General features: G+C 42.0%; 2 protein-coding genes across 6 annotated transcripts in view; both read left to right on the top strand.

Moving 5' to 3' along the window:
- LOC147419620 (uncharacterized) overlaps window positions 1-20,070 on the top strand; it is a 59,089-nt gene extending 39,019 nt beyond the window's left edge. Inside the window, exons 4-5 of one of the 5 annotated variants that reach the window (XR_015187161.1) lie at window positions 449-596; window positions 19,896-20,070. Coding sequence is in view for 1 of the 5 variants with exons in the window: in XM_086506084.1 (XP_086362210.1) it covers window positions 449-484 (36 nt within the window). In the remaining 4 variants the exon portion in view is untranslated. Of the gene's footprint in view, window positions 1-448; window positions 695-2,180; window positions 2,355-19,895 lie in introns of those variants that run through there. The other 4 variants (XR_015187162.1, XR_015187164.1, XR_015187163.1 and 1 more) reach the window with 4 other exon arrangements.
- On the top strand, window positions 12,075-14,065 carry LOC147419621 (ammonium transporter 1 member 1-like). The gene has a single exon (XM_086505351.1). The coding sequence runs from the start codon at window positions 12,401-12,403 to the stop codon at window positions 13,910-13,912; it is 1,512 nt and encodes a 503-aa protein (XP_086361477.1). The 5' UTR covers window positions 12,075-12,400; the 3' UTR covers window positions 13,913-14,065.
- Window positions 20,071-25,291: the final 5,221 nt, after the last annotated feature.

The following is a 25,291-nucleotide window of genomic DNA, read 5'->3' as shown; positions in this document are numbered from 1 at the left end:
ACTGAGGCCTTGCTATTACAAGATGCGAAAAGGCATCTGCTAATCTAGTGCCCCAGAAAGCCCTGAAAATCAACGCTTTCAATAACGCTCCAGCACCCAGCCCTGCCATGTCAGCAGCGTATAGGCTGCCACATAGCACCGTATGGCCTGCAGATTCCACCATGATCTTTGCTGCTTTTGACTCCGGCTCAGGTCCTCTGATTCAACTCTTCCGGTCTAACTTGGCTCCTCTTCCTTTTCTGGTACTGTCCTCACTTTCCTAAGGATGACTTTTTAACCTGCACATTGTAATTTCTTTTTAAAAAAAAGAGTAGTCACGCTTCTGGGAAGGGAGGGAGGAAATTGGCCTTTGTTGTTGGTGAATGCTGCAATTTTATAAGCAATCATTAATAGCACAAGTTATGTGTATATATTAATACTTTGACAAGACGACATTAACTTTTTGCAGGCTGAGAGCCACCCAGCGCTTTGGACAGGCAAGTAGGTGGGTTAAAATCTACACAGCTGCAGGAGAAAGGCTTTTCTGAACTCCAGGGTGTGCGTGTCGTGTATTCTTACCACTTATATATCAATCACAGGAGCCAGATGCCAAGCAGGTTCATGTACAGCTCTTACTTAAAGTTTTTGGTTGTTGCTTGGAATTTATGGACTTGCAACTCTTCAGCTTTTCAGCAATATATCTGTTTTGGTGTCTCATTTTGGTTTGTAAAGATGGACAGAACTTCAATCTGGTGCTTTTGGTGTAGATTGTTTTTAATTTGAATAGAGATCATTGAAACCATTTTCAGTGACAAAAATTGATGCCTGTATACGTCAAATGGTTATATTGTCTGCTGGCTACACATTAGATTAAGGAGGGGATGAGTTAAATCAATCAGTATTGAGAACAAAGAAGCATACACATAAGCATGAGAAGGGAGTAACCAATAAGACGAAGGGTAGTAATTTTTTTAAGGGAAAATTACCAAAATACCCCTCTAATTTGTGGAAATTCCCAAAATACCCCTCAAATTTCAAAAATTCCCAAAATACCCTTGTATCTATTTTGGTTGAATTATTCAAGATTATCAATCCTTTTCTTTTCTGACAATCAAGATCTGTTTTGAGTGCTTAGCATGTAATTTGTCACAAATTACCTCGCAAAAAAGGGCAATTATATCTAAAAATAAGGAAGCAATTCATCTTCAAAGCCTACATAACCTACTCAAATTCTAGTTTTAGTATCTTGTATTGATAGACAATTAGTCTTCTTATAAAAGGTACAAATTTTTTAATCTTTGGAAACATTTAATCTCACAGCTAGGGGTATTTTGGGAATTTTGGAAAATTTGAGGGGTGTTTTGGGAAATCATGACAAAAGATCGGGGGTATTTTGGGAAATTTTGAAATTTGAGGGGTATTTTGGGAATTTCCACAAATTAGAGGGGTATTTTGGTAATTTCCCCTTTTTTTTAACATTCGTGCAAGGCTTCCGCTTCTATAGATCGTCGGCTGGTGAACTTTTTTGTAAAGAGCCACTTAATGTACTTAGCATGTGAAACATTCCAACATTTGTGCGGTTATTTATACATCATCTCTGTTACAGCAAGAGGGACATGGTGATGAGATGTGAGCTCTGACACAGACACATAGAGAGTTCATGGGTGGAGAGCCATGGAGAGCTGCAGGCTTGGCAGCACCACCCTAGAGTAGCAATGAGATGGAAAGTATTCATCAACAATATGCCAATGCCCTAGAGTCACACACAATGTCGATAGTTGAATGACCCTTTCGTATCCTGAACAAGATTGCAAATGCAAACAGTCCTGTAGTAAGAGATTTTGAGATTTGTTTGAGATAGGTCGAAGTTGGCACACACAAACGGAGCTCGGTCGTGCTTACTTGCACGAAATCAAAATATCTTCAACCTTGTAGCAAAAAGTAAACGGAGCTATTTCTAATGCTTATGCTGTTTTAAGCTTGAAATCTTCAACATTCCAAACACTCTTTACATTAGTTTTGAAGGCTATGGGGGGTAAATCCTTTTGTACGGCTTGCATGTTGCGAATAACATTGTACATGTTTTTTGGTTGAATTGCTCAAGTGCTTTATGCATTCACCACCAAAATTTTGGCATCAAGAGCTGTGCCATATACTGTTTTGATAGGGTGGCTCAAAGTACAATGGCCTCTTTGTTGCAGCTGGCTTGTAGAAGACTTCTGGAGCTCAAGGACATGAGGCAATTTTCACCCTCCAGCATCATCCCTCTAGGATGGCTTGACGTATACTTGCCTCATCCTCGCAAGTCTTTGTTGGAGCAAATTAACTAAGACTATGGTATAAAACTCTTGTTGAATAAACTGACAATTATTACTCGTAGTCAGTGAGCTGTTCATGAAACACCCTCCTCTCTATCTTAGACAAGCATGATGGGAGGGGGGGGATCAGGGGGCAGGCGAGATTTTGGGGGTGGTGGGCAGGATCGGGGCCGTGGATCTAGTGCCCTGACTTTACAAGATTTCCTAAGTTTACAATATTTTGCATATGGCACATCAAGCCAGTTGAAGAAGTGTGTGAGGGCGAAGTGGTTAGGGCACAAGGCTCCCAAGAGTAATGACTTGGGTTCAAGTCCCGGGGGTTGGGGAGGGGGGTGGAAGTGTTGGCTGAATTTCCAATTTTACCCCAAATTTACAAAGATGCATCGGTCAGCTCTCGTGCTCCAGCTATTGATCCGCTCCCTATGAGATAGAGGGAAGGATGAAGCACCACTTTTTAAATGTCCATCACGGAGTAGTATGCATACTATCTTGTAACGAGCTTTGAGTTGCCCTAATCGAAGTAGACCAGAAAGGCGTTCATTAAGAAGGCAGGTTGTTTGAGCTTGTGCATGCATGAGACGTAGGTTGGATTGAGCTCTCATGCAGGTTGAGTGAATCTATATTGGTTCATTAATAATTCTTTGAAGTAGGTTGAATTGAGCTCTTATGATGGCTTTCATGAAGGTCGGGCAAATCTATTGGTTCGTTTGTAATTAGCTGTTTGAAGAGAAGGACATGCTTTAGAGTGTTTCGAGATGGGGGTCTTTGTGTTGGCATAAACCATACAAGCTGCATCAATGGTTTATCTTGAGGGGTAGGGTCCAATTTGGGTGGAACTTATTAGTTCCACTTAATTTTTCCCAAAATGGCTTTTGCCTCATTGTTACAAAGCTTGATTTGAATCAAACCAAATGGTTATTTCATTACGTAATATTTTCGAACTTTAGCAACATATTTTAGCAATGCAAGAGCCCAAGCCTAGGCTACATCAATTGCATGTGAGTCCTTTGATTGGTACCATGTAATTTCCCACAACACCCATGGCATAGCCTGTAACAGACTTGGACACTCCAAGTCAAGAATCAACCGCGACAGCACCAAATAACCACTTCAAAACAATTCACAGATCACAATAGATTTGCACTGGCCCGGCGGAGTTCCGTGCCTAGAGATATTGGCCCCAAAGACTGGCGCCCCTTTCAGTATTTCTTTTTGTATTAATCAATCATCAAAGTACAAGAGAGCGGTTAGGGTTTCACTCTCAGACTTTGCGTCCAGATGCTCTGAGAAGTGAGGCCCTCACCACTAATTTAAAGGTTACAAGGGATGCCCAAAAGCAGAGCCCCAAAAGCTTTTAAAATCAGAAGCATCAGTTCTCTCTCTCTCTTAGAGAGTCTTTTCTCTTTTTTTTTTTTTAAAAAGCAAAAGCAAAATTCGCGTCGCTCATCATTTTCCATTTAAAAAATAAAATAAAAAAAAATCCGCCTCCGCGATTTCCGGAATTTAGGGTTTTTGGCAAAAATTAGGGTTTGCAGGAATTTTAGGGTTTCTGGCAGAAATTAGGGTTTCTACTGTCCGCCACGTCATCACTTTGTGACATACCCTCCTCTTGAAAGCATTGTAATCGACCGCGATTACGCCTGCAAAACTGACAAAAGCCATAAACCGTCTTAGCAGACACTGACTGTTAGTACCTACGTACTAAGAACACACATCTAGCACATGTACAAAATCGACAGTCACATCACACGACATCACAGGACATCACCAGACATCACAAGACATCACATGACATTCAACATTCATTCGGATCTTAGACCATGATTTATCGGCAATGTAGCTAGCAATCACATCTAGGTCCAATCGGGACCTCATCGATGTCCGATTGACTAACCCCTATTGCAACCATGTCTATTCGAGATCAAGTAGACCAAAATGCTGCAGTCATTTCGTCTATCAGTTCCTGCACTCACAAGAAGTCAAGAACAAATCAGTATCATAATCAGGAATTCCATTTCATAAAGTCATCCAGCAGAATACTGTCAGCTCTCAGTATCCCTGAAGCTCAAAGAGACATCAGTGACTTTAGTATCAAAATCGAGGCATCTGTTGACAAAGGAGTGGAGTGACTCCCCTCTTGTGCATCCCACTGCACCAGATCTCCGGCCAAGCTGAATTCTGGGTTCCGTTTGGAGTAGACTATGCTAAACCAAAACATCGAGGTAAAGTTTCACAATCCGAGGAGTATCTGCTAGGTCCTCCTCCTCCATCCACTTTGCATCAAATGCAGGAAAGTTCTTGAACTTAACCAAGAACCGCCTTCGGACTTTACCTTTCTTCGTATCATTATGTGCCAAAATCTGTTCAGGAACAAGGATCTCCTCGTTTTCTTCCACTTTGGGTTGCTCATCAGGCTCCCCATCATCAGGCACATCACCCTTAACAGGTTTCAAGAGACTCACATGCAATGCATTGTGAATCCTCCAAGTATCTGGTAGTTTCAATCGGAAGGAGACATCATTTATCTTGTCAGTAATCTGGAAAGGTCCGTAGTATCACATACTAAGCTTTGGAAAAAGTCTCTCCTTTCCCTTTTTCTTTCTTAGGCGTGCCTTCTCAAAAGTAAGAGCACCCAATCATCCTCCTTCAGTTTCCAGTCGCGACGATGGCGATCCGCTGCCTTTTTCTGTCGTTCTTGAGACTTCTGCAAAGTCTCGCGAACCTTGGCAAAAGCCGTATCCAAGTCTCGCGAATATTCATCCGCTTCAAATTTCTAATCTTTCGTGCTCAGGAAGGATGGAACCTTCGCAGCAGTTTCAACAATCTCACGTGGCGTCTTCCCCGTCGAAGAGTGTATCGTGTTATTGTAGGCAAATTCCACCAAAGGTAAGTTCTTTTCCCATTGAGTCTTCTGATGCGAGATACAAGACTTCAATAAATCTAAAATCACTGAATTGGCAATCTCAGATTGCCCGTCAGTCTGCAAGTGGAACGATGACAAGAACTGCAACCGCGTGCCAATGTTCTCCCAAATTGTCTTCCAAAACAAACTCATAAATCTGGGGTCTCTGTCGGAGACAATCGTCTCAGACGTGCCATGTATCGGAAAATCATCGTGATCTTTCTGTGTTCTCGGGAGATCAAAAATGAAATCCATTGCAATACTTTCCCAGGGGTGGGTGGGTACGGGTAAAGGCTGTAACAATCCCTGTGCCTTATGCCTGTCAAACTTGACCTTCTGGCATACCAAGCAACTGCGCATTAACTCTTCCACATCCTTTTTGAGTCTCGGCCCAAAGAAGTATTTCTCTACCCCCTTCATGGTGGTAGCAATGCCGCGGTGACTCGTAAAAGGTGGACAGTGGCATTCAGTCATAACCTTTTCCCTCAACGACTGTGTAACGCACAACATAGTCTTTTTCATCAAGTAGCCTTCCCGAAGGGAGTATCCAGCTACTGTCTCCCCATCCCGTATCCGTGTGAAAATATCTGCAAAATCTGTGTCTGTGGCATACTGATCGACCATATCCTCGAAGCTCTTATGATGTATCGCGGAAATAGCCGGAACCAACGGTTTTCGAGACAAAGCATCTGCCACCACATTCTTTTGTCCCTGCACATGGACAATCTTGAAGTGGAACTGTGACAAGATATTTGCCCACCGCATCTGCTTTTCCGAAAGCTGCTTCTGTGACAAGAAGTAGCGCAAACTCTGCTGGTCTGTAAAGACAGTAAAATCCGCTCCGAGTAGGTAATGCCGCCACTGAGTAAGAGCATGGATAACCGCCAAAAGCTCTTTCTCATAGATCTGTGCTGTCATCTCCGGCCTAGAGAACAAACGGCTCTCGTAAGCTATGACATGGCCTTCTTGCATCAAGACCGCACCCAGACTACGACCACAAGCATCACAAAATACTTCAAATGACTTCTGCAACTCCGGCAAAGTCAAAATAGGTCCCGTAGTCAATTTCTCTTTCAACGTCTGAAAGGCAGTCACCTCTGGGGGTCCCCACGAAAAAGGTACTCCTTTCTGTGTCAAGATATGCAAAGGGGAAGCAACCTCTGCAAACTTTCGTATGAACCGCCTGTAGTACGAACACAGTCCCAAGAAGCTTTTAACTTCATGGACATTCTTCAAGTCGGGCCAATTACGGATAGTCTCTATCTTGGCCGGATCCATTTGCACTCCTGCGGCTGACACAATGTGTCCCAAAAAGTGTCTCTGGTAGGAAAAATTCACTTTTCTTAGCATTAATCACTAACTTGTGATCTCGTAATGCCTGAAAGACCTGAAGCAGATGATCTCTGTGTTCTGCCTCATTCTTGGAGAAAACAATGATGTCGTCAAAGAAAGTGCCAACAAATAGCCTGTACTCTCGAAAAATCCTATCCATCATCCGGTTAAATGTCGCAGGAGCATTGGTTAAGCCAAAAGGCATCACCAAAAACTCAAATAACCCAAAAGTCGTCCGAAAAGCTGTCTTGTAGACGTCTCCCGGTGCTATTCTGATCTGATGATATCCACTCTTCAAGTCAATCCTGCTAAAGCATGAGGATCCCTGTAACCTGTCGAGTATATCATCGATCCTAGGAATCGGAAATTTGTTCTTGATGGTGATTTTGTTGAGAGCTCTATAATCGATGCACATTCTCCAAGATCCGTCTTTCTTCAAAACCAACAACACTGGAGAGCAGTACGGTGAAGTACTAGGCTGGACAAGACCCTTTTCCAAGAGGTCTTTCACTGAGTTCATAATCTTTTCATTCTGTACTCGGCTCACACGATAAGGTGGCCGATTCGGTGGCGTGCTTCCAAATATCAGATCAATGGTTTGATCTTCAGGCCCTCTGAAAAGCAATCTGCATGAGTGTGGAGAAAAATCTTGGCGTTCTTTTGATTAGGTCAAAACATATTCAACCTTTATCCATCGTTCAGTTCTCTTTCAAAAGAATGAGTAAGAAACTGAAGTTCATCAAGTACAATCTCTAAGCCCTTCATTTATCAAAGTCGCTTTCTCGGCCCGGTAGTCAACCATGGCGTAGTTCTTGTGGTACCAAGGGATCCTGAGTTGAACGTCACTCGCGTGCCCTGAACACCCTTGTCATTGCAAACAAAGTTTGCCAATGCTCGGTGTAATGGCAATATCCCATCCGGGTGCCAGTTGAACTACCTCTGCCTGTGGCGTCAGTCTGTCGGGCGTAGTTCCAAATCGAGCCGCCAATTCCAAGTGAAAAGAAGTTGGCCTTGGCTCCTTCAAAAGAGCTTCCTGATCCTTCACTTTGCCCCGAAAGCGGCAAAGTTTGTGCTTTCATTCATTAGATTCGGTGCAGGTCCCACGCTATGTGGTACCGGTTCTGCTTTTCTATCTGCCTTTTCTGTTCCTCAACTGCTCTCGAACTCTGAGGCCTGTCGTCGTTCTTATCATTCTGTTCTTTCTGTGCCTTTTTAGAGCACTTCGCGGAGATATGTCCATGTTCCCCGCATCCAAAGCACTTCCCCTCTTTGATGAAGCGAGCTCTCTCCTCAGGAGTAAGCTTGGGTCGTGCATCATTTTTCTCTTGGTTGCTCTTTTTTCTTTCTACTTTTATTCCCAGAAGTCTGTTCGGCTCGTTGTGTCATGGCCTCATCTGTGGGGTAGGTCAAACTGCCAGAGTGAATGGCAAAGCCCCGCTTTGCATGACTCATAAACTCCTGAATAGAAGCTGACTTCTGTTCCAAGCCTGTTCTTTGAACGAGATCTTCTTGAATGAAGAGGCGGGTAGAAAAGAGCTCCAGAATCTTTCACAATAAGAATTCACTGTATCGCTCTTGGTCATCCGGAGATGGTTTCAAGCAGCTCGTATATCTCGCTCAAACTCTTGAGTCAACCAAGAAGAAATAAAAAGCCTCTTGAATTTCAGCCATGTAACTGGCACAGTCTTGCTTAATAGAAGAGTGGACCACCAAGTACGAGCATTCCCCTTAAAATAAGAGGCAGCTCTCCGAATCTTGGAGTGCTCTGAATAGCGTCCTCCCGCGAAAGCGATGTCAAACTGTTGTATAAAAGACAAAGTCTTCGAAGCATCTGAGTATCCTGAAAAAGTATCAAACTTGATCGAGTGGCCACCTTCCTTAAACTCTCGGACTTTCTTGCTTTTATCTTCGAGAAAGTCATACTGGTTGGCTTTGTAAAAATTTTCTTGTTCGCATAAAACTTTCCGTCATCAGAATCTGAGCTGTCTGTAGACGAGTCCTCAGTAGAACTGTCAGTCTCTGGGCGAGATGTAGCCTTCTTCTTACCCTTTCCGAAGCTTTGTTTCTTGCTTCGCTTTGTACCTTTTCTGTCTTCTTCGCTCGAATTTGAAGAGCTAGAAGAACTGTCAAAAGAAGAAGAAGAAGAAGAACTGGGTACTCCTTCAAATCGAACACGCTTCTTTTGTTTCATTGCCTTGTCAAATGTCGACCGACGACCAAAATATCCCGGGAAGTCAGTGCCTTTCTTCTGCTTTTTGCCGTGCTTTTTGTCCTTTTGCACGTCGAAAAGCTGAGCAATCCGTGCATCAACCACATTCTCCAGTTCCTTCTCCGTATATTTTCTTGGAGGCAGAAGGTTTCTTGAGAGCGGGTTTCGAGAGTGGTGTTGTGGTTCTCTGCCACTCCATCTGTACCTCTTCCAAAGAGGTCTGGTTCATATATTTTGCCATCGTCGGGTCCTTGGCAAAATTGAGCATCATCTTTGTTGCATCGCCAATCAATTGACGACGCTCCATCTCTCTTTGCTCCGCCTGAGTAGGCAGAGGCGGGCCATACTCTCTGTCTGAATCTTCGTTGTGATCCCAGCCCGCATCTCCAGATGCAGAGGGAGTCAACTGATCATTGCCTGAAGCCATAGGTGCCGCGGAAAAAAATTCGGGGATCGGATTTCCCGTAGAAGAGAAATCGGCCGTGCTCTGATACCACTGTAACAGACTCGGACACTCCAAGTCAAGAATCAACCGCGACAACACCAAATAACCACTTCAAAACAATTCACAGATCACAATAGATTTGCACTGGCCCGGCGGAGTTCCGTGCCTAGAGATATTGGCCCCAAAGACTGGCGCCCCTTTCGATATTTCTTTTTGTATTAATCAATCATCAAAGTACAAGAGAGCGGTTAGGGTTTCACTCTCAGACTCTGCGTCCAGATGCTCTGAGAAGTGAGGCCCTCACCACTAATTTAAAGGTTAGAAGGGATGCCCAAAAGCAGAGCCCCAAAAGCTTTTAAAATCAAAAGCATCAGTTCTCTCTCTCTTAGAGAGTCTTTTCTCTTTTTTTTTTATAGAAAAGCAAAGCAAAATTCGCGTCGCTCATCATTTTCCCAAATTTTTTTTTTTTAATAATCCGCCTCCGCGATTTCCGGAATTTAGGGTTTCTGGCAAAAATTAGGGTTTGCAGGAATTTTAGGGTTTCTGGCAGAAATTAGGGTTTCTGCTGTCCGCCACGTCATCACTTTGTGACATAGCCTAACATTTATAATGCGAGTAGACCGCTTTTTTGTAGAGCTCTATTGACCTTGCATATTAGCGTTAACCGAAAGCTTGGCAGGTACGACCACATTATGAATCTACGAAACTTAGGCGTTGGTAAACGTATTGAAACCCTATATTAGCGCCTTTCCAAACTTAGTAGATGCTATATGACAACATATTTACCACAAAACATTGATTATAAAAACAAACCCCTATGTCCTTAAAAAAGGGGGAAGTGAAATTGTAACCTTGGATAGCCTTGATGAGACTATTGAAGAAGCATGCCGGATTTTTCATATAATCTACCACTCTCCTTTTAGGAGCGGTGTTCTCTCTTTTATCTTTTTTGTGGTGGTGTTCCAAAGCGTCATAATGATACAATATTTGTGTGTTTAGGTTACATGAGTAGGCAATTTTAGCATTGGTGAATAAAAGAGATATGTTTGCTCATCGGATTATTGACTTGAGATGAATCAAAAGTAACATGTTGAAATGATTTTCAGATATTTAACCACATAGCACTCACTAAGAGAGTATCAAGCACAACAAAATTTTGTACAAAGGGTTTCCTTATACAAGATGGTGAAAGCTAGATTTGGCCACCCCCCACCTGCGTTGATTTTTTGCTTCTCACTCATGTTGTCTTATATTGTAGGCCTTTCTTGATTCAACATGATTTGGCCCCCATTTACACATAAGAGACAAGCTTGATTGTTGTGCCTCCTCACTCATTCTTTATTTCATCCTCAAAAATGACGTAGAAGATTCTCGAGTTAAAGTTACGAAATGTTTTGTTAATAGTGCTTACTCTCTCCCAAGTCTCAACTCTCCTTAGGACAACTCTTCTGCTTTAGTCAAGGACCTTTGTCAAGGTTTGGTGCCAGAGTTGATCTAGTAGAAAAGCTAATGAGAATACTTAGGATTGAAAGACACTCTTCTCCCCGGTATCCATCGTACAATGGACTAGTAGTAAAGATGAATGGAATGGTCTACAAGATCGTCACTCAAAATGCATACATTAGACCTAAAGAATGGCATAAGCACCTACATGTAGTATTATGGGCTTACATCATCAGTTTCAGAACAACACTAGAGTCTACTCCATTTCACGTTTTTAGGGTAAGAAATCTATTTTCCCATAGAGGTACAACCAACAAGTCTTAAGAGTGTTGGCTAGTGGAGCAAAGAAGCCAAGTAAGCACCTTATGCAAAGGATTATTGACCTAGAGAGGCCAGAAATAGATAGAGCATGTGCCATCGATCACTATGTTGTAGAGACTGAACACTGCATATTGAAATTCAATGAGGGCTTAAGAGATAAAGGATTGGAAAAGAAGATCATAATGCTTAGGTATTACAGATGTTTTGGCACTAGGACAGACAAGATTTTTATGTGTAGATGGGAGGGTCCACTTTTGATCAAGAAGAAGTATGGCAATGGGAGTTATGGTGGACATTAGAGGGATGCTGCATAAAACCGGAGTTCGATGGAGGTTGAACCCTTACATAAACCCCTATCATTTGGTCATTCCCATCAATTAACATGGTCAGATAGGTCCTCGATCAAGTCCTTGGCTAGCATCTTTGCTAGTTCGCCTTCTTCCAACTGTGGTATATCTAAACTAACATAATATGACGGAAGGGAGTCCCCTTTACACGTGGCGCAAGCTGCAAGATGAAGGTTAAATTCCAAAAATAAGAGTGGCTCTTGAACACATGATAGAGAGGGAGAGGCCGCCTGCCGTACTAGTCGTATATCTAGTGGGCCTACATTGTTAGGCTCAGTAAGAATCAACCCAAATCACCTACATACATACCTGATTTCATACAACTTCAAAAAATAAACACAAAATATAGTGGGAAACATTCTTGCCAAAAATGTATTTAGGGAGATTTATAATTAAATTGCCCAATCGTCTACCCTGAAAATTTAAGGTCCAAAGACATTGCAGTTACAATTTACAACCTGAAAATCTTGCTACCGCGTAGTACGTACTCATTAAGAGCCCCAAAGGGCAGACGTTGACGAAGCGCATGAGACGCGAGGAACTGAGAAGGCAATTCTCAAAGTCAACACGACAGAAAGCAAACGAGGGCGTGCCACGTGGCAAGAGAATGAGTTTCCTAGGAAGATTCAGTAACATGGCGGGTCAGAGCCCCCAGCTGGACGTATAACCAGCTTCATGGCCTCTCTCTCTCTCTCTCTCTCTCTCTCTCTCTCTCTCTCTCTCTCTCTCTCTGTGGATTCCTCTATATAATCATGCACTGTGCAGCGCCCCTCGAGGATTGTTCTGCGAGAAAGGCTCCACTCTCGAGTTTCCATAGCTGAGGATCTCTCTCTCTCTCTCTCTCTCTCTCTCTCTCTCTCTCTCTGCACGCACATTTTCATGCATCTCAGTAATGTAGAGTGAGGTTGGGTCACTTGAGTTATATTGTCTTTCATCATCTCTCTCTCTCTCTCTCTCTCTCTCACACACACACACACACACACACACACACACACACACACAGCAAGGATGCTATTACTTGCATAATATGGACCTTCATGCCTTTAGGGTGTTGATGTGAACCAAATAGTACTCATCCTAGACACTATATCCCTTACAACAGCTATGTCTGGTCTCAGCCCTGTGTGCACCGACCTTGACCGCACCACGCTTGCCACACTCTTCACTTCTCCCAATATAACAGAATTTCTATGTGGCAAGCTGGGCGACATTGATGCGCGCTTCACAGCAACCAGTTATGCGGTCGACAATTCCTACCTTCTCTTTTCTGCCTATCTTGTGTTTGCCATGCAGTTGGGCTTTGCCATGCTATGTGCGGGTTCGGTGCGTGCGAAAAACACCATGAACATCATGCTCACCAACGTGCTTGATGCCGCGTGCGGTGGTCTCTCGTACTATCTCTTCGGCTTCGGCTTTTCATTTGGTAGAACATCCTCAAACAACAATGGCTTCATTGGGCATCACTTTTTTGGCCTCAAGGATGTGCCAAGCCAAGATGTAGGGGACTACAGCTTCTTTCTCTACCAATGGGCTTTTGCTATTGCTGCCGCCGGCATTACTTCTGGTTCAATCGCCGAGCGCACACAGTTTGTCGCATACCTCATCTACTCATCTTTCCTCACCGGCTTTGTCTATCCCATCGTCTCTCATTGGGTGTGGTCTATTGATGGATGGCTAAGTGCTGGCAATGTAGAGAACCTCTTGTTTGGAAGTGGGGCCATTGATTTTGCAGGTAGCGGTGTGGTGCATATGGTAGGAGGCATTGCTGGGTTCTGGGGAGCGCTCATCGAAGGGCCTCGCATCGGGCGCTTCGACTCTAATGGTCGCTCCATGCAACTCAAAGGGCATAGTGCTACTCTTGTTGTGCTGGGTACATTCATGCTCTGGTTTGGGTGGTATGGATTCAATCCTGGCTCGTTTATCAAAATTCTTGCGTCGTATGATGGGAGCGCATTCAAGGGACATTGGTCCGGAGTTGGCAGAACGGCGGTGACTACGACGCTTGCTGGAAGCACGGCCGCAATTACGACGCTATTTGGCAAGAGACTGTTGGGAGGGCATTGGAATGTGATAGATGTGTGCAATGGTCTGTTGGGTGGGTTTGCGGCCATCACAGCGGGATGCTCGGTTGTGGAGCCATGGGCAGCGATCGTATGCGGGTTCGTGTCGGCATGGGTACTCATTGGACTGAACATTCTGGCAAGCAAGTTGAAGTTTGATGACCCTCTAGAGGCAGCCCAATTACATGGGGGGTGTGGGGCATGGGGTCTTATCTTTGTGGGGCTGTTTGCTAACAAGAACTATGTGGTGCAAAGCTATGGAAGAACGGAGCCGACACCGCATGGTCTCTTCTTAGGCGGTGGCGGCAAGCTTCTCGCGGTACAGCTGATAGAGATAGTGGTGATTGCAGGATGGGTGAGTGTGACAATGGGGCCTTTGTTCTACCTCCTACACAAGTTTAACATGCTGAGGATTTCAGCAGAAGATGAGCTCTATGGAATGGACCTCACAAGGCATGGAGGGCAAGCTTACTATCACGCTGAGGATGGCACCAGCCCCGGACAGGAATTATCTTTTCATGCCACCAAGAAATCCCCTGCTATCCACACAGTTTAAAGCTGGTGCTTTTACTCCTTTGTAATTTTCAATATACCTTGTTTGTTTCCCTGTGATGTCAAGACTTTACATACCGTGGGTAAACTCAACTAAAACCCTTACTTGCACTGAAAATTCAAGACCCACGAGGCAAACTCAGAATAAATTAATCTCTCTCTCTCTCTCTCTCTCTCTCTCTCTCTCTCTCTCTCTCTCCCCTTGTCAGATAGATCGATAGATCCTAGTATGTCACCCGCGCGTTGCTGCAGCTAAGAACTTGTGGCACTCTTCTCCCTCACCTTCCATCGAAGGTGGCAACATGTGCAAACATTCTCTATGCATCAATAAGGTAGCGGCAAATATTCTTAGACACTTCATTATTCAATAAGATCTCTTCCATAGCTACGATAAGACAACTTTAGCTAACTATCAATAGTGACATCTTGTGTAGAACAATGGAGGTGATCACATCTAAAACCTCTCAAAAGACAACCCAATGAAAATCCACCCAATTAATGCGTTTAATTGATCCTTATAACCCATGTGAAACATAAACTAATTCTTGGTTGCTTTAAGTTGCTATATGGTTCCATTGAACTGGCTATTGCTTGATGCCTATTGGTTAGCAAGCGACTTAGAGATAATACATTATTGTTGCTCGTAGCATGGTCCAATTTTTTTTAGGACCTATAGATTTAATGTATAACATTGGTATAGGTGGTGTATATTTTATGAGACTTGCATATCACGTAATATTACAATCATACTTTATAGGAGTGTTGATGTTTGATTAGCCAAGAAATGATCTTTGCTATTATCAAAAAGAGGATGCATGAGTTCCTCTCTCTCTCTCTCTCTCTCTCTCTCTCTCTCTCTCTCTCAACAAAAGGGGATGCTCACATACTACACTATTCTTTACAAAGGAAGAAAAAAATAACTTGTAACTTACTGTTCTAAAGTGGCTTGTAAGTTACGATAATTCATAACAATCTAAATTATCACATTTTCATCAATTGCTAAAGCAATGGTTAATCTTTGAGAGATGTAATGAACTTGCCCATAGATGCTTGAGCTTATCTCCCCATCCGCACTTTACACTATAGCAGTGGTTTAGCTTATCTCCCACTTCCTTTGATTTGAGACATGGCATTGGGGCATTTGGGAAGTGTCCTCTATTGTTGCATACTATGCCCCTTGCAAGTTTAGTAATCTTAGCTTCACATACCCTACTTGAGTGCTTGGCTTTTATCATATTTGAAGTGCTTCCCTCACATTTCCAGTCTCATAGCTTGTCATAATAATCAATATCTAATTCTCCTAAATGATTTTCTCATGTTAAACTGATCATTTAATATGGGGAAGTGCCAGGGGAGAAAAGCTAGAATATTGGTTAAGCTAGCAGACCGGCCACAGTAGGGATCCAAAGGAGGGAAAATAGGGATCCAAAGAGGGTTCCATCTGCAAAAGAGCCATGTGCAACAATGGGCTAAAAAGACCCTAAGGTTCAGCCCATTAAGACTTCCAAAATGCCAAGGTTCCAAAATTCAAAGGTTCCAAAATTCAAAGGTTGTGTCCAAAGGTCAACCTTAAGGGAATTGGATGCTTTGTGTGTGACCCAAAAAGTCTTTACAAATCCTTACATAGGAGGGGCGAGCCTTGGGAGTAGGGGATGAGAGAGAAAGTCACACACACACACACAAGCTCCCTTTACACAAAGGGAATGAGGGACACATGTCAGCTCCCTAGCCTTGATGCCCACAAGGTGTACCCAATTCCTATTGGATGGCCTTGGAGGTGGACCAATGAGAATTAGGCTAGAGTAAATCTAGTTTAATTAATTTAAAAACACTTAATAAAAGAACCAATGAGAATTAAGTCCTCTAGAAGACTATTGGACAGTCTCCCAAGTGGTCCAATGAGCATTCAGCAACCCAATGGCTTGCCTGATTCCTATTGGCCAGGAGGCAAAGGGGTCCAATGAGAGTTTAGTTGAATTATTAAATTACCTTAAGCTCTCACAAAAGGGGAAAGGGGGACACATGTCAGAAGGCTATCACTTATGCTGCTTAATTGTCATTGGCTAGCTCTAGGGAGGTCCAATGGGAGGACAGCAAGAGCAAATAGCAAGGGGGCTCGCCCAAGAGAGAGAGGGGGCTGATTTTTGCAAGGCATTATCACACACACACACACAGAATCTCATGTGTGAAGAAAGAGAAGACTATCTCTTCCCAAGCTTTAATGGAGAGCTCATCACCTACTCCAAGGTTGTGAGATAGAAGCCTACATCGACACACTCTTGGCATGTGGATGCAAATCCAACCAAGAGCCAAGCTTCAATGTATGCTCATCTCCTCTACCAAGCTAATTACTAAGCTAAGATATGCTAATATGAGTGATTATGTGAGGAGATGTACATCTTTCTCGTAAGATACTCCTTCTTCCTCTCAATCTACTCTCATACCCTGCTAGCTCTCACCATCTTCGAAGGTGTGTGAGGTATTGGGTCTGAGATCGGGGATAATTGATGTTGTGTTTGCTAAGTGTTTTGCTTAGTGCATGAAGTTTTCATCTTCATTGCACTAGCTAGTCTTGAAGGAACACAAAGAATTGTATTGTACAATGTCTCTCTTGATGGGAGAAACCATAATACAAAGCCTTTTGGAGGGGGGACCGGCTCCATGCAAATCCGGTCCTCAATTGTTGTTAATAGCTTAATTTCTCTCTCTTTTGAAAGTATTGTTTATGCTATCTAACTAGGTGTTATGCTTTTTGTTTCTCTCTCCACCCAAGCACTCTTGTAATTCTCATTAGGAATCTATGCTAATGAAATGCCCACTATGTTCATGCTAATTTCCGCTACACACAAGTTTTTAGGCCATTAAATGTTACATAGCTACTTCATGGATACTCAGTTGCCACTCTCATGTCCACAATCCTCAAGCATCAAGAGTCATTGATCAACTTAGCATAGAGTGTTTGACATATATATCTTTTGGTCTTGTTGGCTCTATGGGAGTCTCATCTCTCTTTGAGATTGTGTATGTTTGGCTCTATGGGATATCGGAGCAACCTTATATATTTATATATATTCCTCTCTTGTTGCCTATGTGGGAGCATTCTCTCTCTCACACACACTCTCATTTGATGGTAGCATACATTTAAATTTATTTAACTTTCAGTCCCATTGGCTCCACCAATGTCTGCTCTCTCTCTCTCTCTCTCTCTCTCTCTCTCTCTCTCTCTCTCTCTATTTTGAGTCCCATTGGCTCCACCAATGTCTGCTCTCTCTCTCTCTCTCTCTCTCTCTCTCTCTCTCTCTCTCTCTCTCTCTCTATTTTGAGTACAGATCTTGAGTTTGATTTGTTCAATTGATCTCTGAGGTCTCCCTCCCGTTTACGTAATAGATTTTGAGTTTGACTTGTCAAGTGAAACTCTAAGGTCTCTTGGGATTTTCTCTACGACATTAGAATTTCTCCTCATGGGTGTATGTGACACACACACACACAATATCATATATGAGTGTGTGTATGTATGTATACATACATACATATAAATATGTGTGTGTGTGTGTGTGTGTGTGTGAGAGAGAGAGAGAGAGAGAGAGAGAGAGAGAGGCAGTTAAAAATTACTTTTATTGCCTAGATCGAAAAGGTTGGTTATCCAACCTTTTAGATCTAAAAGGTTGGTTATCCAAATTCCCTTCTAAGGAATAGATTCAGAGTCCCAGATTTATTGGAGGTAGAACTAATCTTCCTGTGTGTGTGTGTGTGTGTGTAGCCGACCCACTGTCTCATCGCAAGGAAAATCTTGTTACTAATCTTTTAGTAAAACTTGAGGATGCTTCGATGTGAGCAGTCATTGAAAATTAATGCCTCTCTCTCTCTCTCTCTCTCTCTCTCACACACACACACACACACACACACACACACACACACACACACACACACACACACACACACACTGTAGTGCTTAAAAAAAGAACTCCTAACTTATTTGTCACTCACCCCTTAAAAAAACTTCAGTTTGTTGAGTCTCCACTATGGGACTTGGCCCTTCGGAATTACTAAAGGCTTGATGTGGTGGTGGTTTTTTTGCCTTGGCTAAATGGCACACACACACACACACACACACACAGACTATACCACCTACCTTGTATATAATTCCGACCTTACTTAGCTCTAGGGATTCTACTAAAACCCACCGCCTATGATCACTACCATGGGATATAGCCCTTCTCATTACATGAGTGACTACATTGTGGTATTACCTCGGGTAAAACCCGGCTGTGAAAGCACCTAGTTGCCTCTTCATTGCACCTTGCAGGTGGCCTCACCATCTCAGCTGGAGATCTCTCCGCTCATGGAAATCTGCGCGCTATGCAGTTATGGCGACCTCCCTCCTTTCTCTATTTAAAAGGTGAGGGCGCATCTTTGCCCCTCACTTAGCTTTGGTTTTACTGTGTTTGTTTGCATAAAGAAAGTGGCTGCGTGTTTGTATCTCTACTGCATCGAAGCATGGAGCTCTCAACTTAAGTAGCACAGGTCGAAAACTTTTATTTTATGGTTATTTTCACCTGCTTTAGGGAAATATGTTTATATTGCGAAGGCATCTCACTTTGAGAGGAATTTTTACACAGTATAGTAGCAAACTATGGGTTGTGTTTTTCTGCAAGGATTTAATCCCAATACTGGGGTTCTCTGTGTCGCGTTATTTCTGATGGTTCGTTTTGATATAGCTTTCTACCCATTGTCGCTGATTATACCCTGGTTTTTTAATCAAAATGGAAATCTACTGTTCGGTGGCTTGACCACTGGTTAGGTTATGGATTTTTGCCCTAGTAACTGTTACAAACAAGCATTTTCTTCGTGCTTACTAATTCGATCGTAGGTTGGCAGACAATCTGGTGCCTTGTTGCATGATTATTGCTCTATGACTGGTTGAACCTTATGTTATCCTATTAACAGAGAGCTTGAAATGGGGGGTGTTGTTCCACCCTTTGCACACCAGTAATGATTTTTTTTTGAGCCAGGTAGCACGCTGTTACTGTTTCTGAACATGGCTTTATAACCGGAAAGAAGGCAATACTTTACATTTTTTCTGCTGACTCATTAGCGATTATTGTTCCCTTTTTGGGACTTGGTTTTCTTTGGGATATTGCCGACTGGTGCTTAGGAAGGATGTTTTGGCACAAATGCTATTTACATCACTATGATATGGGATGTCACCATGACTGCATTCCATTAGGGCTTCTGTGACGGTTCCCTAAATTCTGGATTGATTTACTGCCTTTCGATTGTTACATAAGCATTATGATTCTATAAGTTACGGTGAAAGTATGGCTTGAACCTACTGCTTACGGGTGTTAGATGGTTCTTTTTTGGCACCACTTCTTTTGGTTACTAGTTGAATGGCTAAAACCGTCATGATAAAAGTACTACAAGGATCTCCTTTTTGTTTTCACATAAGGATTTGCATGATGTTTAGCATAATTCTTTTTTCAAAAAAGAGGGAAGACTCATATTCTTAATTGAATTCAGGAAGGGCTTCTTGCCACCTGGGTTGGCCATAAGGATGTATAAGGTAGGTAAACTTACAAAACTGATGAGTTTTGATAACATGGTGGGCCTTAACTTTGCCCAACTTTAAAAACAAACATTGAACTAGCCCATGGCTGGATTGGAACTACTAAAGGAATTTTTTATAAAAAGAAAAACCTACTGCACTAATGGTGCTGTCATTAAATGATGAAATGTGATTATAAGAGGGGGGGATTCTGACACTTGGATTAGAAGGGGTAATGGCCTTCTAATCAGAATGATGTAAAATTCTTTTATAAAATGAAAATTTTTGGGTTCTTTTTTGAAAAAACATTTACTATGGACTGAGCTTGTATAAAGTAAAAAAGTTTATAAGATCGACATGGATAACAACTGGTATAATCCATTGATACCTGTAAAAAACATCCAAGGCTAACATATCTGTTGTCTTGTTTGGATGGATGCAGGTAAGGACTCTATCTTGTCTTGGAAGGTTTTCTTTAGCTTTGACAAGCTGTCCTACACTAGATTACACATTCACCTACTACTTGGGAAGTTCTTCTGTTATTTTGTATACTGGAATGAGGCTTAATTCTTACAAACATTGTACAAAACTAATTTTAAGACTGAGTTGTTTTTGTACTTATCATTTCCTTTTTTCTAAAGCAAGTTGTCTTTTGAATGTAAAAACTTCAATTATGTCATATTATTTATGGTAAAACAACTACACACACATCCTATACATAAGGTTTTTTCTTTCTGGAAAATCTGGGATGCTGGCTTTGGAAACTAAGTATGAATCATAGCTCTAGTAGAGACCCACAGTCTATAATCCCTTGGCTAGTTGACTGGTGTTAGGTGGTCCTTCTTAGACTATTTTTGTAGTCTCTTGCTCATGGCTATTATAGCCTTTGACTTTGCCGGTTTAAGGTTTGCAGGCCCACCTTACAGAAACTGATATTATTCATGTTGTTATATTTCCTTTCGAGACCACAAACCTTTTGGAATGACAACTCGCATGAGTGTAAAATACAGCCCTGAGAATCATACAAAGATTCTCGAACAGAGTAACTTGTACCTTAAAGATCGTAAACCAAAAAATGCTTTGGCAATAGAACCAGACCCTTCCTTGCTAGAAAGGCCAAGGATTGTATTACTTACTACTGTAAGTAAGTATAACCTCACTTAACTTTTTTGGTATATTGCAGACTCTTGCTCTCTCTCAAGGATTGGAATTGACCTCTGAGCCCCTTTCTGTAGCCACATCTCTTGTTCTCAGATGTATTAACAGCTTGGATGCTTCTCAACTAATATATGACTCGGCTCTTACCTCAGACAAGAAAATGTCTATCTTGCACATGCTATCTTTTAATGATTGGGTTAAAGTTTTGGCTACCTTAGACAAGGACTCCAAGGAAGGAGTAAATTTGATCGCCCAGTACATTACCCAACTTCCCATACTCTCTCTATAATACCAATAAGAGCTTGCCCTATTCTCTTCCTCTGGGGTTGATCTGTCTAAATTTTTAAGGAAGCTATGCGGCCTCAAGCCATCTTTCATTTGTACACCTGCTACCCCGACTATCCCTCAAATTGGTGGTAATTTTTGTAGGATAGTGCGGCTCTTGAAGCTGTCAAAGAATTTCAAAGTAATCTTTGTTTCCTCAATGACTCCAACCTCTTGGAAATGGTGCCAAAAATCTCTGAAGTTTTTCCTTTCTTACCTATTAGACAGATTGAAATCGAGTCCTTTGGTGTAGACCATCAGCTTTGGGTTCTACCTAACAAAGCTTTCTTAGCACCCATTTTAAGTGAAACTTGGGTGTACCTTGCCAACCTCCTTGCCTCTACTATCGAAGACTGTAGACTCAAGATCTTAATAGGTGGACAATTTCTTGACAAGGGAGAGTTCACCAAAGCACCCTTCAACCTCAATCTCATTGACCATTCTAAATGCCCTTCCAATACTGGTCTCTACATCCGTACTAAAGGGAACATGGAGTTTGCTAAAAGTAACCCGGACTTCTACACTGAATCCATCTGGAATGGTTTTCAGCTCTATGTTAAATGTGCCTCCAAATTTCTTGACCGTAAAGCCTCTTGAGAATCCAACATCATGTAGTTTGATCATGCCATTTGGTTTATTCTCAACCATCTTGACCTACTCTTCCCAAAAAAACCAGTGAATTTTCACCTCTCACTTATTTGCTCTTGGTTAGGTGGCCAAGGTAAACAAATAGTAATTGCTCATATTGCCTTTAACATCTTTCGTGGATTAATGTTGGACATCTTGAAAGAGCTGAAATCTAATGAACCAGGAATCTACCTAACTACCTATGCTAACTACAAAGGTGTAAAGATCATCACTAGCTTACTTAAACCATGTGTTGATGAGGATGATTCCCCTGCTTTGAAAAGATTCAATTCTCTTACTACCCCCAATTCTTTTACATCTTTTTAAACTCCTAGCTCTTTCTCCAACCGAGGGAAGGCTCGTAGCTACTCTAGGAGAAGAGGCAGAAACTCCCCCATCATGAATTTTCTTGAATTGTAATCCTTGGTGATTTTCAGGTTACTACAAGCCCTTGTAGACGAAGGTCTCTCATGACTGCGTCTACGTACACTGTCTCTTCCACAATGTACTTCTCGATTGGATACAACCTGAAGATCTTTTTTGTGAGTGCTTTGACATACTTTTTGGCAATCACAAATTACTCGATAATGTTTTTGTATCAACAACCCGTTAAAAACTTGGTTTATAGTAATGATTTTCTTTGGCATGAATCAATTCCCGATTGTACTTGCTATCAATTTACCACATTCTGCAAGAACTTTGATTCATAAGGTATGCACGTTTGTACTTGTGATCTTAACATTATTGAAAATATAAAAATACGAAGAATCTTGGCCAATGGGCTCAATCACATGCCTAACTCTTCCAAAAACCCTTATCTCGCTCTATCAGCTGTACTAAGCTGCTTTATTGATCTTGTCAGTTCTCTCCGACTGGAGAAGACAGTCCTACTGGACTTAACTAAATTGGTGGAAGAATGCTTCTTTAAGAAAATATCACAAATTCCTAGAAAATGGTTATCCGCTGATAACTCTTGGCTAACATCATAGCTTGCTCTTGATTTTCAAAAAATCTCTAAAAAATGGTTCATAGTCGGGCTTGATAAAAGCTCTAATTGTCCCACTCTTATCTGCAAAAACCTAGCATGGAATGTTGCCCGTGATCGAGTCTCTGGGAGAGAATTCATTATAATTAACTCCTCATTACAAACAGTTACCAGTAGCATCTCTAGACACTTAGGAAATTTGGGGTATTGCGTACATGACACTAAATTACCAGTACTATTTTCCACCTATAAGATACATAAGAATAAGTTCAAATGGATATCTGACAGTTTAAATGGTATCTTTACTGATAACACCAAGGATATCACACTTTGCCTTGAACTAGTTTTAGCTGAGTTAGAACTTATTTGTGCCACTAAACAGAAAATCTGCCATGACTTCTTACAAATTCAGTACAACCCCTTCTGGTTTACAAAAAATCCCACTGAGGTCTCTCTTAACCTCCCAAAACAAATCTTCCACGTTTTTTTAGCAAATATCATACAATGCTATGAAAACATCCCCCTTAATGGGGATCTTGGCCTTAAAAATGTTTTAGCCAACGTGATAAAAAAGGCCTTCTCCAATACTAGAAAAAAGTGTCTTTTCTACATTTCACTCTCCAAAAAACCCAGGTGGATAAAAAAATCTTACTCTGTACACCCCTTACACTTCAATGAAGAGAAGCTTTGTCTTTACATCTCATGGTTGCTTAATAACTGTACTATCATTTCTGGTGGTCTATGTTCTAACCAATGCCTGGGCATCCCCATGGGGTTCTCATGTTCTGCACTTATGTGTAATATTTACCTAGCCTTCTTCGAATATAAATGGTTTCTCAAGGCCATGGAATCTAGCAAGGATAATCTTTCACAGTTCGGACATACCTACAGGTATATGGATGACTTATTAAGCATCAACAATAAAGCCTTCCTTAAAGAAATCTGCTTGATTTATCCTCATTGCCTAAGGATGAACCTACTTCTTTACACGAGTACATAATAGCCAATGGGGCTTTTTTGCACTTTGGTACAGGTCCTTAACCTTTTTTCTCTCTTCATATTCCTTCTGTTGGAGGATATGACCTAAGGTATGTATGGAAAAGAGATCTCCTAAAACTGCCACCTTTGGAGTTCATTAAAAGGAATAGTAATAGGCCTCACAAGGCTGCTATTAGCACTTGTATCAGCCTACTTTATTTGATCATCTACACCTCTTCCAACTATCTCCTTGCCTGGGAAGATATTAAACTAATAATAAGGAAGTATTACCATAACGGTTTTAACAGAAACCAGATACTAAACATAATTTTACAAAATCTTACTCAGCATGACTGGCCTGGTTTACACTTTAACTGAGAAAATCTCATTTCTCTAATAAGGTAGTAGGCCCATTCACAATGGGCCTACTATTGACTCATTGTGTTTGGTGCCTGGGATAGGATGGGTACACACACACACACACACACACACATACACACACACACACACATACAATGCTACTTTAGTACTCTTTGCTTTTTTTAAAAAGGGGGGACCTCACTTAAACCTAACCCTTGGATCGGGACCTGTTGGGATTGGTCTTTTTTACACACACACACACACACACACACACACACACACACACACACACACACACACACACACACACACACACACACACACACACACACTGCGCAGCCTTACTGGTTCTTGATATTTTTTCTCTTATGAAAAGAGAGCTTCAAAATATTTTTTACCTCCTCTATGAGATGTTTTTTTACAAAAAGCCCTGCTTAAAAAATAGCCTGGTAAGGCTGTGGCTAGAAAGGACTACACACTCCACCTCACTTGAGGGAGTGCCCAAGCTCACTTACCTCCTAGGTCTTGTTTACCACCTCCTACGGGTAACACTACCGGGCCTAGCCCGTCGCAACACTTGAGTAATTTTTTCATTGGGTGAAACCCTACCGTGAATACTCTGGCTACCTCCTCATGGCACCACGCAGGCGGATTCATTTGCTCTGCTAGAGATCCCCCTAAACACTTGGATATCTGCGCGATTTGGAGTTATGGCAACCTCCCTCCCTGCTCTATTTAAAGGTGAGGGTGCATCTCTGCCCCTCACTTAGTTTTGGTTGTGCTCTGCGTGATTGCTTGAAACTTGCTACTGCGTTTCTGTTGCAAAGTATGGAGCTCTCTACTCAAGTTACCCAGGTTGGTCACTGCTATTTCTTGCTTCACTTATTGCATACTTAGGTCTCTTTCCGCATGGGTTAACACTTTGAGAGGACGATGCTTTGTTGATATTATTGGTGATCACCTCCTGAAATTTTTATAAAAACTGGCATGGGGCTTTTTCAGCATTGTTTGATTATCAAATATTGCATTGAATTTACTGCTTATGGTTTCTACCCACCCTATGGATGGTGGTCATTGCATATGGGTGGTTTAAATATGCCGTTTTCTGCCCTGATAACCAGTACAATTTGGGGTAATTCCTTGTCTTGCTTACTAATCTCTGTTGTAGGATGGTGGGGTTTTGTGCGGTGATTAACTAACTATTACTCTGTGCCGGGACTGTATTTTTTATTGGAAATAGAGGGGGTGTGTGGTGCTCTACCCTCCGCACAACAGCTTATTGTTGGTTCTGCCGAATTGATTACTGTCACGATGACGGTACTTGTCTTATACTAAATGGCCGTAATGACGCATTTGAGAAAAAGCATGAGGCTCTTGCTCTAAATACTGGGTTATGTTACTCTTTG

Source organism: Adiantum capillus-veneris, chromosome 29 (assembly GCF_014529385.1).
Source record: "Adiantum capillus-veneris isolate H3 chromosome 29, ASM1452938v2, whole genome shotgun sequence".
Taxonomy (NCBI): Eukaryota; Viridiplantae; Streptophyta; class Polypodiopsida; order Polypodiales; family Pteridaceae; genus Adiantum; species Adiantum capillus-veneris.
The sequence above is the reverse complement of the archived record's forward strand: the minus strand, read 5'-3'. Positions and strand labels throughout refer to the sequence as shown.